Source organism: Mugil cephalus, chromosome 9, assembly GCF_022458985.1.
Source record: "Mugil cephalus isolate CIBA_MC_2020 chromosome 9, CIBA_Mcephalus_1.1, whole genome shotgun sequence".
NCBI lineage: Eukaryota > Metazoa > Chordata > Actinopteri > Mugiliformes > Mugilidae > Mugil > Mugil cephalus.
Genome location: NC_061778.1, coordinates 14,165,451 through 14,185,772, shown reverse-complemented (window position 1 = coordinate 14,185,772; position 20,322 = coordinate 14,165,451). Strand labels below are relative to the sequence as shown.

Here is a 20,322-nt window from a genome sequence, read left to right as displayed (position 1 = left end):
TACAATCACCCTACAGCCTTTGTGCAACGTGTGTAAGGAGACACTGACTTTGTCATGGTTTTGCACAGGCCTTATGCCACTGAGCAGCAGGGGGTTAAAGGACAAAAAGTGTCTGACTGACAGGAGCTGATGACATCTGAGTCAAACTGTCAGAGGTGAGTTAATGCAATCAGATCTCTATTTGTGTTGCTGAATACAGTCATGTGTATTTTCAAGCAACCATTGTTTTCATTTTATCTCGAGCGCGGGAGAAAACCTGAACCGTCAATTTAGAAATCAAAGTTTGTGAGAAGGATTTGACGCCCGTGGCTTTCCGTAGCGCCACGCTTAGGGGGTGGGGAAGTGCAACGCAAAGGCAAAGAGGTCAAGAGGAGGGGAGGAGACAACCACGTGTGATCCTCACCATGTACAGCACTGTCCTTCCTCAGTAGACTTGTTTTTGTAAGCTTGTACCCTTCGCATGTAGCCAGCTAGCCTGCGGTAGCCGGAGAAGCAGACCTCTTTATTTTTTTTGTATTTCGTCAACTGTCTCGCATATTCAAGCAAAGCTGCTGGGGGATTTCTTTCTCCACACTGACTGCCGACCATGGTGAGCAAGACAGATGACATCCCGGCGTCAGTGCCCGACTGTAATCCGGTTGATCTTGCGGATGAAGCCGGTGATGGAGCGCAGGACGGCAAAGAAACCAGCAAGACACGTCTGAAGGATTCCTGCGGTTGTGGTGAGGATGCTGCAGACTGACTGCTTCCTATGCACCGTTATACTACCCAGCATACATGTAGCGACTGCACCTATTATCATGCATGCAGGAACAATCCAACTTTATAATGACATCATTAGTGCGTGTCCCTAGTTAAAATGCGGATTTGTTGGTTTCGCTTTGCAAGCATCAAAGCTGGTATCATTTACCTCCATACTTTGCTATGTGATTTAAAAGTCCTCACTCAAGGTGGTGCCTAACCCCCTCCTCCTCCTTCCCCCACAATCATCTCCTTGGAAGTCTCTCCTGTGTGGAGGGTCCATCTTGCACCACCTGCTAATAAGCTGCCTGGTATTAATGTCCGTACTCTGTGACATAAGAACATAAGATCTGACTCGTCCCTACACACAGGTCATAGACACCGGCATGGACTTCAACCTGTCACGACCAGGCTGACCTAAACAAATTAGCCGGCATGCTAGCGGTAGCTCCTTCATTTACTATGCGGCTAGTTAGCATCCTAGCTAATATGCTAATTAGCCGCTCTTGCCACTACCGTAGCGTCGTTTCACGCACAGAAGTCGAGCATTTGCACTGAACACTGGTGTTTCTCGGGTAACCCGTGCACCGGCTGTGTAGCCGGTGGTGTTGTGGGTGAAGTTAGTGCAGCGGTCAGTGTTGGGCTCACTCGTACTGACGCACATGTTCGGTAACAGGAACCAACTGAAGGTCACCTTCAGTGGAGCTTCACACTGCCCGTGTGAACGTAGGGGGAGCCGGACACATTGTTTAACGTCGGCCGGGGCATATGAGCCTGGTGGTCCCCGTGACAGATGTGTCACATCGTTATTTTGTTAACAAAAGTGCGTGTTGAGCGATCTCCGGTGGATGAGTCGCTCTGTGGTCGATGGTCACCCTCTAACCGGTGCACCCTCCTCCCCGCCGGGCATGACGAGATCGAGCGTTCCTCCGCGACTCGGAACCGGAAGCTGGTTGTAGTCGGGAAAAAAAGTCATGGTGGTGCATGCACGGTGAAAGAGAAGGTTACGCTAATAATACATAGTGTGTTCTGGTGAGTAACATGTAAGATGAAAGTTGTTGTTATTACGGCGATGAGGCGGGGCGCTGGGTGGTAATTGTCGGCGGAGGCAGATTGAACTGACGCGAGGGCTGTCAGCCGGTGAAGTTGTCTTGAACTTGTAGAGCTCCAGAAGTCACTGCAGCCTGTCCGAGAGGTTCACATGTGGGACCTTGAGTTGTCTCTGTAGGTCCCATTTAATGTGAAAACACTGTCTCGCTGCTCTACCTGTCCAGTGAGTTTGGGGGTTGATTCTGTTTTAATTGCCGCTGTTTTTTTGGTAGGATGTTGACTTGAATTGTGTGTTTGTGCTCTTATCTATTCTTCAAGCCCACATGGAGCAGTAGATTCGCCATTTGACAGCCATAGCAAAAAAATTGATAATCTGTGGGTAGAACAACAACAGGCGTCTCTTCTAATACCACAGTTTGGGTTTATAATTCTCACTTGTTGGCATTAACACATTTTTGTCTTATGTAATAATGAACTTGCCAAATTTAGGCAGGGAGCATGGACTGGGGGGGAAAACACATGTAATCTGATTATGTCACCTTGCAATTTAAAATCTTCAGCATGAGCATTTGATTTTACATTGTATTGTGTGTCAAACGATGAATTGCAGGAGGACATACTAGCAGCACATGGTAGAACAGACAGATCGAGGTGAGGGTCACTTTCAGTAGTTTTAAGGAGCTTAATGCTCGCGTAGGGTGAAGACTGGCCTGGTTAATCTCAGGAATCACTGACACCCTGGCACAGTTGTTCAGCTGGCTAACTGTCTTCCTCATCATTCAGCTAACCACACTCTCCCCATCTTCTTTTGCAAAGGTTACTGAACTATAAAAACATTATGTCCAATGTCCAATTTATTTTAAGAAGGATTAATGTGCTGCAGACTATGTATTTTAATATATAGGATAAAGGCTAACTATAATTTCAAGTTAAATAATTAGTTTTCTTGAATTTTTGAGTCCAGTTATCATTTCATGATTTATCTCTGCATCCTGTATTCATATATGGACCACCAGTCTCCAGGTCCTATTAAACATCTGAACATTTGATTTCTCATATCATCACAGTGAAAAAAGTATTAACGTAATACAATTAGATTAAAATTTAAAGTATAAATGATATGAAACACTGACATTAAATAGATATCAACTAAATGGTGCATCACCATTTGTAAACTTAGGGTGTGTGTTAGCATGTAATTACCACATTTCATTCTATAGTCTTGCCCTTCTTGTTGGACTCCTTTATGAACACAGACCTTGTACATGAGTCCATTGCCGTTAGAGTCCACCAGGAGGATGCCACCTTGCGGTGCTGCAAAACACGATTACAGAGGGGCCTTGTGCAGGGGTGTTGTTGTTTTCAGGGTTGTCTGGCTGGTTCATGTTGCCATGACAGCAGCCATGGTCCCCCATGTCAAGGGCTGCTGAGTGGCTGGACAAGAGGGCTAGAGTGAAGAAAATCAGATTTCTGTCTGAAAGGAGATGAATTATCACCCTGAGCTTTTGGTGTCATTAAGAGGAAAAATCTGTCATTTGGTGTCTAAGCTTGTACTGTTTCATTTTGTCTGGCTTTTGTCTGATGTGTCGTACTTTCGACCGATTCCCTGCCACGACCTCCTTCACGTCTTCTGCCTGGTAACTGTCCGACCATGACATCTGTTAATTTGTGAATGATTTGTAATTACTGTGTTCTAACATGTTTGTGATATTATATATAGCTGAGATATTTGCCCTGTTTGCTGTTAACTGTGGCTCCTTTTTTCCCCCTAGTGTCCTAGTGAACTTCTCTTCCAGCCCTGTGGGGTAAAATGGTTGCAGTTTTGCAACACTTAGTCTGCTGGAATTCAGTCATCTGGCTTATGGTATTTACTGTACCGTTTCCCTACTGAAACGAGGTGATTTTCTACTCCATACGTCAGCTCTGAATAGATTAATCAGCATTTGTTGAAGTTGAGTGAAAGTTCTGAAGGTTTGATGAAATATCTCAGGTTTTTAATACGTAACACATGTCTGTGTTTAAGGTTTTTGCAGAATTTTTTCATTGATTAATTCTTCAAAGAAAATCTTAAAGTAGCTCAAAGCATAGTCAGAGGCAACTTCTTTAAATACTTTGTCTACTATTCAGAACTGAAACATGTTTGACTTATATAATAATATAAGCTTGAACAACTGTATTTTGGCTTTTCTCTTGATTAGTGATCTGTTAATGCTACACTAATTGATTACCTGATTAAATCTTGTTTATGGAGAACTGAAGGACCCCTTCCTGTTTATTCTACAATATACCTTCACTCATGTCCATGTTAACTCCTGAAACAGTATTTCAGTTCCTCAGGAAAGACCTCAAGTCTGCTAAGAAATGAAATGTTTCAGTTCTTCTCCTGTAAATGGAGACATGAAAAACTTGACACCAAGTCCCTCGCTTCTTTCGTTCTAACGTTATTGCCCTGCGTGACTGCTCTGGAGCCGTTGTGTTTGTTATTCAGAGCGTGGCCTGCCGCTCTTCTCTCCTGTTCTTCATCCTCCCCCCTCTCCACCCCCGACGACTCCACCATTCGTCCCTACCCGAGGTCGTGGTCCAGTTATGGAGCCCCACCCCTCCCACCGGCCCCTTCTCTTCAGTAACCCTGACGCAGTGTTACCCTTGACAAGAAGCAAGGACACACTGGCTGGCACCAGTTGTGTCCCAATGACACAAAAAAAAAAGTTGTCTCAGATCCGTACCAGTCCTCTCCTTTTGAATTAATGTGCCTCATTTATATTGGTGACATTTTCTCTCACCTTAAACATTATGTAAAAAAAAATAATGAAAGGCATAATCTGTCACTAGTTGCAGCTTTTCAGTTTGTACAATAAGAGAAAACTTCTTTTATAAATATATTGAATTTCATATCTATAACAGAGACGAGGCAGCTGCTGACTTGCAGATATTGTGTTTCCTACAATCATTGCTAAGAAACCATGATTGTGACTAATAATTCCCTCTGGTGAATACTGAAATCCTTTGGATTCAGTCCCTCAAGGCCTCCTGGCCAGGCTCCCTCCAGTGTTGCAACAGTGTCGGTTTCAGCAGGTTGGTGTTGGATACTGGATTCTTACTTTCTGGTTACTTATTGTCAAGAGTTTTCTAGACAGATTATGAAAGTATAGGTGATTAATCTAGATCAGGGGTCACCGACATTTGTGAAACTGAGAGCTATTTCAAAGGTGCAGAGTAATACTAGTAAGGCTACCTCTTTGATACAAACTTCCTGAAACACAGTTGTACAGTTCACCTTTAATATAATAATGATAGTAATGATAGTGACTCACATAGTCCCTGCTCCTTGATAAGATCGCTGACGAATGGTAGCCTTGGAACATGATACAGAGTGGGTGATGAAGCTAAAAACCCACTGTACACTACCACCTCCAGACAGCAGAGGCTTACTTTCAGCAGAGAATGCGCTTGGTTCAAGTTTGTGCACCAATTCTGTTCAGGAACCACAGAACAAATCACTCTGTACTTTAGCATTCATTTAGCTTTCTTGTAAAGAGACCTAATTCTTCTGCTGAAGTTAAGCAAATGTCCATATTGACACAGGTTTAGTGCATGCCCTCTTGTGACACCGCTTCCCGTTTGGACCTGACTGGCACCCAGTATGAGCTCCCCGATCAACTCATTTTGGGTGAAAATGTGTCAAACTGTGAATCGACCTGGTTCTCTGCTCCTCAGAAAGTCCAGTGTTGCACCTCAAGAGAAAGATTTCCCTTCAGATGTTGCACACCTGATCTGATGTGTAAATTAACAATTGTTTGCTGATGTTACTGTGCTGTGTTCACAAGCTTTTCCCTTTGCGTGGTAAAGGGTTCTTGCAGATTTAAGTAGGCAACCTGAAGAGTTTACCCACTTTAGTTTTTGTGCCTCCGTATCTGTGTTAAATATGCTCTCGCTTAAAGAGTGGTCTCTGTTTCTCAGGGCACAGTGCAGATACAGCCATGGTGAATGGCAATGGAGCTCACGAGCACAACGAGGAGGCAGAATCGAAGCAGGATGGGAACGGCGAGGCGGACGGAGCGGAGGAGTCTAATGAGCAGGAAGTGATAGTGATCCAGGACACGGGCTTCACTGTGAAGATCCAGGCACCAGGAACAGAGCCATTTGACCTGCAGGTAAAGATCAACTCTTCACGGGTGGCTCTGTGTGCTCAAACATAGACTCAAATGCTTGTTCGTTTGATCAGTAGCTGGATTTACATGGAGGCAGATGTTCAGATTAGAATTGGTTTTAAGCCCAAACCGAATGAAAAATTCTCCATATAAACATCTCAATCGGAATAGACAAGCCCAAACTGAATGAAATTTCATTCAGTTTCACAGGGGTAGAATATTCCTTTTCCCAAACTGATTGAACGTCATGTAAATGGTTAAACAGAATGTAGTCGGGCTCCGTTCTGTCTGAGCATGCGCTGTCTTGACGTGGAATAGATCACCTCACATGTAAACAGCTGACCTGAAACCTTTAATCGGAATGAGGAAAAAGTCTCCGTGTAAGCTCAGCTAATGTGTTCCTGGAGAACTACATCTAATGTTAACTGTTAGTTTTTCCTTTAGATATATACAGTATTTGATCTCTTCTCTCCTCCCGTACATCAGGTATCTCCGCAGGAAATGGTACAGGAAATCCATCAGGTGTTGATGGACCGTGAGGACACGTGCCACCGCACCTGCTTTTCCCTGCAGCTGGATGGAAACGTGCTGGACAACTTTGCTGAGCTCAAGTCCATTGAGGGCCTGCAGGAGGGCTCGCTGCTCAAAGTGGTGGAAGGTAAGATTCATGAGTTTCATACTCTAAAGCTTGGGACGTCACGAGTAGGTAGTTTTAAGGCTTTGACACGCTAAACCAACCTCAAACCTCATGTGACAGTGTGGAGCAAAAAGCTGCACTTGAACAGAGACCGAATCTAAAAGGCAAATGTTCTGCACCTGCGTGACAGGAAATAACTCTTCATAACAGCATTTAAAAGGGGTGAATGGAGCTAGGAAGAGCTACAGTCGTACAGAGCTGGCATCTCATGAATTACATCAGAGTTTCCTTTCATTGCGTTTTTCTGCTTGTGAACTGATTCGCCAAGAACCAGAAATCTCTGTGATCGACTCTGGCTGAAAAGCTGCCGTCAGAGGTCAAACTAGTGGATAAAGCACCGGACAAACCTCACATACTGGAGCCACGGACGCTCACTGATCACCGAACAGCCGACTGTTGTCTTGGTGCGTCACAGCCTCGAGGCCAACGATCACAAAATGTCCACAGTGTGACTCGCCAAACTGACAGAGCCTCTAGTGTTACATTCAGGATCACATTGACGAACCAGGTAGTGTGAAAACAAATACGCGATTAGCAAAGGTGATGAGGTCATTGGCAGCTAAAACCAGACAGATCAGATCGACATTACTTTACTTGAGTTTTCCCATCATTTGCATGGATGTATTGGTTACAACCTGGCACGGTATCTTGCTGGGTGAGACTGTGAGCCCGAATGACACAGAAATGACTCATTACAAATCTTTATGAGTGTGATCTGTTGCTTTACCCCGTTGTTCCTCTTTTTTCCAGAGCCCTACACGGTGCGTGAAGCCCGCATCCACGTGCGTCACATCAGAGACCTGCTGAAAAGTCTGGACCCCTCAGACGCCTACAATGGAGTGGACTGCAACTCGCTGTCTTTCCTCAGCATCTTCACAGATGGCGACCTCGGAGGTAGGATGCTTAAAGCCCTCAATGGCGTCACCAGTGTGTGATGAGGCTTTTTGTAATGCATGAAAGTGCAGAACGTTTGTATTTGTATGGTCTAATATGACAGAGCTGCTGTCCTGCACAGTCATGATCAACCATCTGCAGGAAGGACTTTAATGTACGGAAATGTGCAAACGCTCACCTTGCTCATCGTTAATGTGGTTGCAGACAGTGGGAAGCGCAAGAAGAAGGGCAGCGAGCTGGAGCAGATCGACTGCACCCCCCCAGAGCACATCCTGCCCAGCAGCAAAGAGCGTCCTCTGGTGCCCCTCCAGCCACAGAACAAGGACTGGAAGGTGAGGTTCAGTTCAGGCTCGGCCACTGCCTTTACGCTAACATTTTATTCTTGGTGAGATTGAAGCCAGTGTGTTTAAATTTCCCATTCTGTACGTAACATCCTCAACAGCCTATGCAGTGCCTGAAGGTCCTGACCATGAGCGGCTGGAACCCGCCACCTGGAAACAGGAAGATGCACGGTGACCTCATGTACCTGTACATTGTGACTGTGGAGGAGCGCCATGTCAGCGTCACTGCCTCTACACGCGGCTTCTACCTCAACCAGTCAGTCTATCTCCACTCTAACGTTACAGCCGCCGTACAATCCACAGCTCTTAATACAGCAGTCAGTAAATGGAGTTGCACATTCTTTTGAAAGGAGGACAGTTCGTTGAGGGCTGATTAAGGTACAAGCTCATCAGTCTGAGAGCAGGATGCTAATTTTGGAGGCCCACAAACGCTTAGGAGTTAAATCCATGAGATGTGATTGGATTAAGTTGAAAAGGAGAGTTGTTTGTGATTAGGTAAAAAATAAAAACTTAGCCAAGCTATTTGTTTGCTTCTTGATATGTTCTTGTTTCAGATTTTGTCAGTCGTGTTAGTCTATAAACATTCACAATAATAATTAATGCAATAACCCCCTTGTAATAACTGTGCAGTTAACCTTTTTTGTAGTAGTAGACAATAAAATGCTTAATTTCTCATTTTGCTCATGTGTAAACACATTATATATGCAAATATCTAAATATCAACTTTTTGAGATGCAGCACTTTTGAATTGATGACCATAGCATGAATCTGTAGACTTGTTGTGTATACATTTTAATAACAATATGTCAAAATACCCACTTCGCATTGCACGCTATTAATATAGATAAAAAATGAATGATATTTGATGATATATTGTATTTCTTAGCGTGGAAGTCAAAGGGTTAATGGTAATGTGCTTGTGTCTGTCACAGATCTACTACTTACACCTTCAACCCCAAACCAGCCAATCCCAGTTTCTTGAGCCATTCTCTGGTGGAGCTGCTGAGCCAGATCAGCCCCGCCTTCAAGAAGAACTTCACTGCCCTGCAAAAGAAAAGGTTAAAACACCTCGTTGTTACTTTTTTTAGTTTCAAGCTCACAAATTCAGCAAAACTAAATCATTTTAAGTCAACCTTTAGTAACCTCACAAAACTCTGATGCTGGAATTTGAATTTCATTGAAGTGACTGTGTTTTTTTTGTTTTTTTTTGTTTCTGCTGCAGAGTCCAGAGACACCCGTTTGAGAGGATAGCTACTCCTTTCCAAGTGTACAGCTGGACGGCTCCACAGGTAGACCACGCCATGGACTGTGTTCGAGCTGAGGACGCCTACACTTCTCGTCTGGGTTATGAGGAGCACATACCCGGACAGGTGAGCGACGCTAAATCCAGCAGCACATTATTCACATCATTATTATTTTTTTCATTGTATCAATGGGTGTTTTGTTTGTATGGATATATTTTCAGACCAGAGATTGGAATGAGGAGCTGCAGACCACCAGAGAGCTGCCAAGAAAGAACCTTCCTGAGCGGCTGCTGAGAGAGAGGGCCATATTCAAGGTACCTGAACCTTCCACGCTCCCATTTTAGTACATTTACAGATAATAAATCAGCTCCATTCTTGTTTACAGCCGCAGTTTCCCATGAACGCGCTTAAACCCAGGCCCTTTTTTATTTTTCATCATGAAAACGTATAAATCATATAAGCCATAAGGACATTATCTTTGCCTTCACTAGCAATGGGACGTGAATGTGCATCGTAGAGTAACCACACGTAAAGCAGTGACACTCTGTAAAATGGCCTGTGATTGGTGGAAAAATACGGCCAGGAGGAGGCACAGAAGACAATTGTTCTTTTGACACTTGAGTTACAATACACTGACAGGCTGTTATCGGATACCAAAAATAAATTACATACCCTGCCTTTAATTCAGCACCCTTGAAATGAATCTATGAGACCATATAAAGCTGGATTGCCTGAGTCATTAAACTGGTGACAGTTTAATGACTTCTTCTTCTAAACTCTTCTAAATCACTAACACTTCCATCGTTTTCTCCTGCAGGTCCACAGCGACTTTGCAGCAGCTGCCACTCGAGGCGCCATGGCAGTGATCGATGGCAACGTGATGGCCATCAACCCCGGCGAGGAAACGCGCATGCAGATGTTCATCTGGAACAACATCTTCTTCAGTCTGGGCTTTGACGTGCGGGACCACTACCGCGAGCTGGGCGGGGACGCGGCCGCTCACGCCGCGCCCACCAATGACTTGAACGGAGTACGAGCTTACGGGGCCGTGGATGTGGAGGGTCTCTACACCCTGGGGACGGTGGTGGTGGACTACAGAGGCTACCGCGTCACGGCCCAGTCCATCATCCCCGGCATCCTGGAGCGAGAGCAGGAGCAGAGCGTCATCTACGGCTCCATTGACTTTGGAAAGACAGTTGTGTCTCACAGCAAATATATGGAGCTGTTGGATAAGACCAGCAGGCCTCTGAAGGTCAGCAACACGACTATTATCTCAACTTCAACAGGAAGCCTTAGCAAATGACTTCTGGTTATTTCACTTTTCCTCTAAGTCCCGTTTCAATGTCTCCACCTGCTGCTCATTTCAGGTCCAGCGTCACAACGTGCTGAACGAGAAGAATGAGACGGTCGAGCTGTGCTCCTCCGTCGAATGTAAGGGCATCATCGGGAATGATGGCCGACACTATATTCTGGACCTCCTTCGCACCTTCCCTCCTGACCTCAACTTCCTGCCCGTGGACGGCGAGGAGCTGTCTCCAGAGAGCCAGCGCCAAGGCTTCCCCCGTCAGCATCGCCATCGCCTGGCTTGTCTACGCCAGGAGCTCATCGAAGCCTTTGTTGAGCACAGGTAGGCGCTGGTTAGCCTGGAGAAAGCCTTCTTATGGGGATACAAGTCTGGAAATGAAGCATTCAGATTTCATTATTTGTGTGTCTGGGAAAACTTGGAGCTGTCTTTTAGATTATGTGTTGGTGTGAAGTTTTCTTCCAGAGTTTGCAAACACGTGTTGTACCTTTTGATTCTCTCCAGATATCTTCTCTTCATGAAGATGGCGGCGCTGCAGCTCATGCAGCAGAAAGCAAACAAGGACTCCAACAAGGGCGATGCACCTGCCATCACAGAAGCGTCCACAGAAACGAGCGATGCCGCCCAGACACAGACCACAGCCACAGATTCTTCCGGTGCAACGGACGTCCCCACAGATGGTACAAGCCAGACAGAGAACGCCGCCGCCGCCGCCGCTGCCGCTGCCGCCGCTGCCGCCGCTGCCGCTGCCGCTGCCGCCGCTGCCGCTGCTTCACAGGCAGCAACTGACGGTGAAGAAAACTCCTCAAAACCCGCCACAAACGGGCCCCTAGACCCCGCGGCCGTACCGAACGGGGAATGCAAGAGCCCACTGGAGGGTAAGGAGCTTGACGAAAGTATTCCAGGATTAGCTCAGGCCAAAGAGCTGGCGGAGACCTTAGTTGCCGAAGACGGATCTGGTATTGGTACGTCCAAAATACCCCGATAAGCGAGGCCAGGGCAACGCAGGGAGAGCTTCTCTGGTGGAGAACTACATAGAAATGAATCAGTGTTTTATCAGAGCAAATTTAGCCTTTAACATAAATTTAAAGCCTATGTGTGCATAGCCTTGCAGCTATGAGCTAGAGTGTCTGCTGGGTTTAAGCTCAAGACCTGGATCGTAGTGGCTTCTTTCCACCTGACAAGCTGTCCCTGTTCAGTCCTCAGCCCGCAGTGGGATATATGTTGGTGTTGGCTCCCGATCAACTCATCTCCAGCCTGCCTTGAAGCATGAATTGACCCAATAAACTGAATGATCAGCTTCTGTGGCCATTAATCTATGTTTGATTTGTGTATATAATGGTTTGTGTGGCGCTCGGTTGGTTGTGGTTCACAGTGATCTGCTTGTCAAACAGACTGGCCTGTTTGTATTTGTGATCGAAATGTGGTGGCGACTCAACTAAGGCCATGTCTACATTAACAGTCTCACTGATAAAAAGACAAATAAGTATCTGATAACACAGAGTTACAGTCACTGAAATTCTTCCATACGTACTTAAACAAGCACTTCAGCCCAGAACTGTTGTGTTTATGTGTAGGAATAAATCCCTGGCTTGATGTGGACATGGCTTATAGCATCACCTTTCATACATGTTGCCGTTAAGTGTCTGTCGCTGTGACTTGTAACGTTGTTGGATCTCATCCGTGCATGTGGTGCCAATCCCACACAGATCCCAAAAGCCGCGAGGTGGTCCTGAATGCCTGCAAGGCGGTCGGCTCCATCAGCAACACGTCCTTCGATATTCGCTTCAACCCAGACATCTTCTCTCCAGGTAAGCCCGAGAAGGATGTTTAATCTTGTATGGATTTAAAAAGGCTTTAAAAATGGGAATACCTTAAAAAATGAAGCTTTAGAACAGACATAAAACCTTCACTGTCAAAAAAAAAAGAAAAAAGAACATCTGGATAATTCAGTCTGTAATGTACCATTAAGGTAATAAAAAAAACTAATCCTGACAGGAATGCATTCGGTATGAAGCTGCAGTGTTTAACATGTCAAATTAATTGAAGTATCATCCTCTCAGCTGAAGAGCTGTCAAGATAACTGTCACATTTTTACCTCATTCATCTTAATTCCCTGAACTGAATTTTATTTTAGCACATTTGGTTCCAAATTTATTCTTAAGCGAATAAAAGGAAAGTGACGTGACGTGTGTGTGCTTTTGAACCAGGAGTCCGTTTCCCAGACGACAGCGCGGATGACGTCCAGAAGCAGAAGCAGCTCCTCAAAGACGCCGCTGCCTTCCTGGTGTCCTGTCAGATCCCTTCTCTGGTCAGTGACGCTCGCACACATCCAGGTCAAACACATGGTGAAGTGTGTTTCGATTGTAAATGTGTGTGTTTTGTAACCAGGTTAAGGACTGTTTGGACCACAGCGCTCTGCCAATGGACGGAGCCACGCTAACGGAGGCCTTGCACCAGAGAGGCATCAATGTTCGCTATCTGGGGACTGTTCTGGAGTTTGTGGACAAGACTCCCGCCAAAGCCCAGCTGGAGCACTTCTATGTGAGACTGATTCTCTAAAGCTGAACACACGCAAACTGTGGATCTTTGGTCATACTAACATTTCTTTTTGTTTTTCTGCATTTTAGAGAATAGGAATCAGTGAGCTGATAACCAGATGTGCAAAACATATCTTCAAGACATACCTTCAGGTTTGTAACATTTGACGTGCACCTCATTATCTTTCTGACCTTTCAAGTGGAAAAACCTGCGTCTATTTAGACCCACGTTTTGTCGTCTTGTCAGGGTGTGGAGCTGTCTGCCCTATCTGCCGCCGTGAGCCATTTCCTGAACTGCTTCCTGAGCTCCTTCCCCGACGCCGTCGCCCACCTGCCTCCCGACGAGCTGGTGTCACGCCGCAAGAACCGCAAGCGTCGCAACAGAGTCCCCGGTGGCGGTGACAACACGGCGTGGGCCAGCCTGACGCCAAGCGAGTTGTGGAAGAACATTGCCTCCGAGGCCCAGAGCTACTATCACTTCACCATACAGTGGTGAGAGAGCCCTTTCAAAATAGTGTTGAGCTATGACCCAGTGTTGACTTTTTATTAATGGTGACTATTTGTCTCAAACTAATAACAAAAAAGAAAAAAGAGTACTACATAAACAAACTGAATTCAAATCAAACGGCCACTGAGGAAATCAGGTATTTAAGATCATGCAGGGATTGAGAGAAGAAAGTAAAATGTCAAGGAAAACATGTCATTTGATGTGGTTTATTTAGACTGACAAAGAGGAAAACATATGGCAATGACTTCTGCTGCCTGTCTCACCCCACTGGAAAAAAAAGTGCCTAGTTCACCTGTCTCTTTCTTCCTCTATTTATTACCTCACCTGGTGTGCCCCAGTTACCTAATGCCTTCAAAATAAAAGCACTAACGAAATGCTAATGTATTTATGAACCTAAACAAAGGAAAACTAATAATGCATTGTTTTCTTTTATTTATTTGTTTTTATCAGTGAAAGTGTCGACCAGGTGGTGGAGAAATACAACCTTCACAAAATAAATCTTCTCCGAGAAATTTCAGTCAAAACTGGCATCCAGGTAACGCACATTTTAAATTACAATGATCCTGGTGTCACTTTACTGAACAGCCATCGCTACAGTTCTGTTACAAATTGTTTAAAATAAATGTTTTTCGTTTGACTTCTAGATCCTGATAAAGGAGTACAACTTCGACAGCCGCCACAAGCCTGCCTTCACGGAGGAGGACATCCTGAACATTTTCCCCGTGGTGAAGCACGTCAACCCCAAAGCCTCAGACGCATTCCACTTCTTCCAGAGTGGACAGGCCAAAGTTCAGCAAGGTGATGCCTGATTTAAAACGGACTCAAACCAATCGCTCCTTATGTGTATTTGTTTCTAACCGTACATGAATGTTGTCTCTAGGTTTTCTGAAGGAGGGCTGTGAGCTCATCAACGAGGCTCTTAACCTCTTCAACAATGTGTACGGAGCCATGCACGTAGAGATCTGCGCCTGCCTGCGTCTGCTGGCGCGCCTTAACTACATCATGGGAGATCATCCTGAGGTACGTGCAAAAGCAGAAACTTTGGCTTTGCTTTAACAGCTAATTGAGTTTCTGGACCCTAAATGACTTTTGTACGTTAACCTGCAGGCTCTCAGCAACCAGCAAAAGGCTGTTCTGATGAGTGAACGCGTCCTCGGCATCGAGCACCCCAACACAATTCAAGAATATGTAAGCAGCAAGGACAAAAGAAGGAAATTATTTTTATCGGTTATGTTTAATACACTATTTAAACATTTATGCTTGTTCCACTCGTTTCTCAGATGCACTTGGCTCTGTACTGCTTTGCTAACGGCCAACTGTCCACCGCCCTGAAGCTGCTTTATCGCGCTCGTTACCTCATGTTGCTGGTTTGTGGGGAGGACCACCCAGAGATGGCTCTACTAGACGTGAGTGCAGTCTTGTGATATCTATAAAATACTTAAATGATTCTAATACTGATTAAAATAAGGACAGGATTCTCACTAATAACTGTTTCCTTGGCTTTCACAGAGCAACATCGGGCTGGTGCTGCACGGAGTGATGGAGTATGATTTATCTCTGAGATTCCTGGAGAACGCCTTGACCATCAACACAAAGTATCACGGGGCTCGGTCCCTCAAAGTGGCCCTCAGGTGAGGAGAGATTCCTCATTTGTGTGTATAGCCTCCTGAGACCCTGCGTCCTCATATGGGGATATTGAGTTTTAGGTTTTATTGCACCTTATTCTGCTTCATTTAAACCCGTTGTTCTCGTTAGTGGACACTTTAGACTGCCATCTAGTGGTAGCAAAGAGCAAAGGGTCAATACACTAGTCTGTAAAAACGTGATCGCGGGCATTTCATTGGATTCATTCCACAGATGATCACAGGACAAAAGTGGAGGAGGAACAAAACCTCATCAAATTATACTGTTAAAACTCATTTATTCATGCTTATTAAAGTTTTTAGTTTGATATGACGCACAAATTTAACAAATTTTATCAATAGCAACGGGCTACAACATCACTAAATTAGCAAGTACACATTTGAGGACGTTGGGACTTCATCGTTAGTACTTGTTTTGCACAGCCATGTGCAGGTCATAAAATAAATAGTTTTATATTTTGTTGGTAGCTTTATTATGACATGATAATGAAATAATCCCAGCATCCACATATGAGGACATTGTTTTTTTTGGAAAAACCACTACTTCCTGTTGAAATATGATGCTTAGTTTATATACTTCTTATTTCCTCCTGATCCCAGATACCTTAGAAAATTAAAAATGCATACCAAACAAAAGCTCGGGTCTCTCGAGGATAGAGTTGGGATAACGCCGACATAATGACTTACCTGATGTTTCCTTTTCAGCCATCATTTGGTTGCGAGGGTTTACGAGAGCAAGGCCGAGTTCCGCTCTGCTCTGCAGCACGAGAAGGAGGGTTACACCATTTACAAGAACCAGGTAGGCCCTGCAGGAGCTGACTCGCTTCTTTTTATTTTTTTATTTTTATTTATTATTATCGGCTGTGACTAAATTTTAAAATGTTTTTTGTCCCCCCTACTCGCAGATGGGCGAGGCACACGAGAAAACCAAGGAGAGCTCGGAGTATCTGAAGTATCTCACCCAGCAGGCTGTAGCTCTGCAGAGGACCATGAACGAGATCTACAAGAACGGCTCCAGCGCCAGCATCACGCCCCTCAAGGTGACTGCTCCGACTCAGGCGTGTTTCTGTGACTCTTGTCTCATTCAGTCCAAAACATTCAGAGCTGATTTAATTTTGTTTTCATCTGTTTTTCAGTTCACTGCCCCCAACATGGCCAGCGTCCTGGAACAGCTCAACATCATCAACGGCATCATCTTTATACCTCTCAGGTAGAGTGAGAAGCAGTGCATGTACAGAACATGGGGTTCTTATATGTAGGACTGCCTTCTTGGGACAACAAATCTGTCTTTAGGACACTGAATAAATTACAATGATATAGGGAAACTTGAATGTAAAAGCTTTTATGGGGGATTTAATCAGCTTTTTGTGAAAATTACTTTAGAGCGAATAAGTTTTTACTTACTTCTCTCAAGTCCAGTATGGCCCCTTTAATTCTTCCATGCTATTGTTTGACTGCAGGGAAACTTGAAATGTCTATTATATTTCTTATAAAAGTGCAGAAGGACTTCCTTAAATTTCTTTGTTCTAAGAACGAATGTTCATAGCAAGTATTCAACCACAGCTCTGTAACTACTGATAAAATGGAGCACTTAAAATGAACCCGTTTTGTTACAAATCAATTAAATTATGCGGGACAAGCTGTGTGAATATATGTACATGCAGGACTCCTGTATAGAATAGAAACAGATATAAGTCTCTTCTCTTATTGGACCACAGTCTTTCAAATAAAACGTTTATTTTGTGATCCTTCTGGTAAACACTACCACCTTAAACACCTGATCCAGGTAATAAGGTTTGGATATTTGCACTGATGGCGAACAGCATCTCTGAGTGAAGCTGCACCGCAAATGTCTTCTGCAGAAGGTCATGTGTTCGTTCTTGTTTCCTTTTCAGCCAAAAGGATCTGGAGAACCTGAAGGCAGAGGTGCAGAGGCGGCAGCAGTTGCAGGAGCTGGGAAAGAGCGAGGAGCCCATTGAGTACAGCCCACTGGAACTAGAAGACAAAATTCCAATCGATTAGCACCCGACAGCTCTCAGCACAGCTACTTTCTGCTATTTGGGGGGGAAGAGCGGCTGTGACGCAACAGCCGCTCACCGAGCCTGTGGACCCGAGAACCGAGCAGTGTAAAACAGCATTGAAATAAACAGGGGGAGGGTGGGGTAAGGGGCAGTCCAGACAAAAAACTCTATGAACTGTAGGACAAAGGAAGACCGAGCAGGAGTTTCCTACAAGGTAGGAAGGGAGGGAGGAGACAGTACAAACGACATAGAATCAATGTAACGTGCAATCTGAGAAATCCCCAGCCCGAGAACCTGGTGATGAACTCACTGAAGGTGTTAGCTGCTTAGAAATAGGATTATATTTGAAAGAGTGGTTGCAGCCTGGGGAAGGGAGACCAAGAATGACCATGACATTGTATACCAGAGCCTTATCCACCGAACCATGTCCCCACATCCAGCTTCTTCTCAGCCCCCTTCAGACTTCCCACAGCACCGTTAGTCCAGGACCACACTTTCCCCTGCCGTTGCCTAAAGAGCCTTGAAGACCCCCGGGCATGTAGCCGCCCCCGTAAAACGGTGCTCGAGATGATACGGCACTTACCCTGTCCTAGAACTCAGGGCTGCTTTCTACTGTGCACTAAAACCAGAATACAGTCACCGAATTAGAGATTCGTCGAGCGGGGCCCTCAGATCGTAAATTCCCCCCTTTTTCAGTGGCGTCTTTGAGCCACTTTGCAGCAGTCGCACACTTTGATCCCAGATGGTTTAATTCACTTAATTGTTTATCATTTGTACTTGTGACATCCCAGGTGGGTGCCTGCTGTGTCCTATGGTTTCTGTTTCTCCAAACAAGCAAAACAACACAGTGAGCTTTCAACCGTTGGTTAAACTTCATTTGCTGTTTTTTTTTTTCTCTTTTCATTTTTTTTTTTTTTTTTAGTAAATAATGTTTTGTAAAAGTGCACAGGAGAATTACCAAGGTATTTTATGCCTCTTGATCATCAGTTAATTTAAGCCATGTCTGTTTTATAGAAAATGTATAGAAGCGGGGGGAGAAAAAAAGATGTATAAATCTCTATTGGGTTTAGACAGGTATCTGATTAATGTTAATGGAAATGCAGATTTGAAAAACGTCCATACTACGCAGTAGGTTTATCAAACTATATACTAGCTGTGTTCAATCTTCTATTTTTACACACTGAAAGAAAATAAGTGCATGTGTGTTTGTATGTTTGTTTGACTGTAGTGTGTGTGTGTGTGTGTGTGTGTGTCTTTATAGTGTAGTCTGATGGAAAACCTATTGGCCGAGGCTGCTGCTGCTGCTGCTGCTGCTGCTGCTGCTGCATAGATTTAAATAGAGGCTAAGAGAAACATCAGCTTTCCAAATGTTTTTTTTTCTTTTTTTGCGTTATTATTATTTCTACACACACTAAATGTGTTAAACATCTGAAGCCTCTTTTCAGAAAACATTCATGGCCACCAGTGTTGTAAATCTGCTTTATAAATGAAGTGAAAATGAACCTCAACATTGGCAAGTAGTGACCCGGTTCGTTGTAGCTGGGTGTTTGTTTGTTTTTTTCCCCCCCTCTTCTGTTTTGTTTCCCTATCATTGACTTCCGTAATTTTTTCATATGTAACTTGCGATATAAACCAGCCAGGAGCGAGCAGTGGTAGTGCACTTTCTCGTGCTGTTTGTTAACACATTTGCAGCACCACCAAAAGTGGACAAAAGAAGGGCTGCTTCAATGTGATGTACCAAAAAAAACAAAACAAAAAACAAGACTGACAAAAGGTTTGTTTGCGCTTGTATACATGCAATGTATCCCTCCCATGGCAATTTGTTACCTAATTGTTGCCGTGTGTAAGATGTATGTGATTAAAGCAATAGAGCGATGGTGCTGGAGATGATTGTTTCCCGAACAATGCAGTTTTTATGGACTACTTACTGTATTGGCTGAGTTACCTGAACGTGTGGGAGCTGTATGCAAAAAAATAAAAGGCTAGCTCGTCAGACGGGGAGGTGAGGTTACTACAGCGATACTCCTAAAACATGAGAAGAGTGTGGTGTGCGTATGATGTGCCTATTATTTATGCTTCTGAATGGAACCATGGTGATAATAGGTAAACAAATTTATAAAGGTGAATTATACCTCCCTATGTTTTCTGGGTGTCTTGTATGATTACTTTTTTTTTCGTAATTGATTTTGTTTGTTTACTTTTTTTGTTTCCTCCTGCTCCCCCAAAAGTTCCTCTGCGGTAATACCGTGTGTGTCCATAAGGGGTCACTCTAACATTTGTCTCATTGTGAACCTATATGACAGGAGAGATGGCGGTGCAGGTGCACAAATGCACACCTATGCTTAACCTGATGAAAAGAAAATTAGGGAAATTTAATGTTTAGCATTTTAATGGGCAAACTGTACAAATCTAGTAAGTTTGTTCTTTGAATATCTCAATAGTTTATGGAAATAATATCTTAAAAGGCGTTGAAACTGTCTACAGTGCTTCCAATTAGTTCAGTTTAGGATAACGTTTATTTCTTGAATAGTTGTCAAACGTTCATGAGAGGTTACTTTATCAGATGCTAAACGACAAACGATATAATGCATAACTTTAAAGTGTATTCCTTCACACCTAATTTGCAGATGTACCATTTGGAGTTACGCTGCAAGCTGAATGTCTGAAACTGACAAAAATCAGTTGTGGAGCATGAATGTTTACCGACACAAACGCAAAGATCAAACGCTCATTTCATTTTCAGATATGGATTACATGCAAAGTTACTTATAAAGTTAGCTCAAAAACTATTTTATAAAATGTTGTGAGAAGGAAAATAAGTCTAATATCTGTCCCCAAATAATATGCGTTTCACTGCTTCAGGTTATACCGCATCATTATTGTCTCGTGTGTGATGCCCAAAGCGATGATTGTCTGAGGGTTTTGTGTTTTCTCACTGATGAAATCTCTTCTGCACAAAGGCTTCTTATGCCCAGTGTTTTGAGTCTGCTTCCCCCTGATGGTGTGTGGTATTTGTGTGTTGCTCTTTACAAAATAATCTAATTATTTTTGGTCTGACTATGCTTTTATATTAAAAAAAATGAATAAAAAGTAGCAAAACATTTGTTTGAGTTTTTGTTATACTGTAACTCATACAAGTAACTAGTGGTGAGGCATTACAAGTAGTGGGATAATTAGAGTAAAACTAGT

The 20,322-nt window shown here is 44.0% G+C and overlaps 1 protein-coding gene across 5 annotated transcripts; it reads left to right on the top strand.

Moving 5' to 3' along the window:
- The first annotated feature begins 230 nt into the window (after positions 1-230).
- cluha (clustered mitochondria (cluA/CLU1) homolog a) lies at positions 231-20,234 on the top strand. Of its 5 annotated transcripts, none has more exons than XM_047593799.1 (28): positions 232-722; positions 5,752-5,945; positions 6,429-6,600; positions 7,390-7,533; positions 7,738-7,865; positions 7,976-8,130; positions 8,807-8,932; positions 9,097-9,244; positions 9,340-9,432; positions 9,936-10,370; positions 10,486-10,745; positions 10,926-11,120; positions 11,181-11,299; positions 12,131-12,232; positions 12,632-12,732; positions 12,813-12,965; positions 13,052-13,114; positions 13,209-13,453; positions 13,920-14,004; positions 14,114-14,267; positions 14,350-14,489; positions 14,577-14,657; positions 14,750-14,875; positions 14,979-15,100; positions 15,818-15,911; positions 16,018-16,152; positions 16,249-16,322; positions 17,008-20,234. In XM_047593799.1, the coding sequence occupies exons 1-28, from the start codon at positions 587-589 to the stop codon at positions 17,132-17,134; spliced, it is 4,107 nt and encodes a 1,368-aa protein (XP_047449755.1). In that variant the 5' UTR covers positions 232-586; the 3' UTR covers positions 17,135-20,234. The 5 variants fall into 5 exon arrangements, with proteins under 5 accessions (XP_047449754.1, XP_047449755.1, XP_047449752.1 ...); XM_047593797.1 differs by having other exon boundaries at positions 233-722; positions 11,181-11,386; XM_047593798.1 differs by having other exon boundaries at positions 231-722; positions 10,926-11,299.
- The last annotated feature ends 88 nt before the right edge of the window (positions 20,235-20,322 follow it).

Bases quoted from the DNA above. Each gene is read 5' to 3' on its own strand.
- cluha (XM_047593796.1), top strand. From the start codon at position 587: ATGGTGAGCAAGACAGATGACATCCCGGCGTCAGTGCCCGACTGTAAT. The intron at 12,966-13,051 runs GTGAGACTGATT...TCTGCATTTTAG, and splicing joins CCCAGCTGGAGCACTTCTAT to AGAATAGGAATCAGTGAGCT. The intron at 13,115-13,208 runs GTTTGTAACATT...TCGTCTTGTCAG, and splicing joins TCTTCAAGACATACCTTCAG to GGTGTGGAGCTGTCTGCCCT.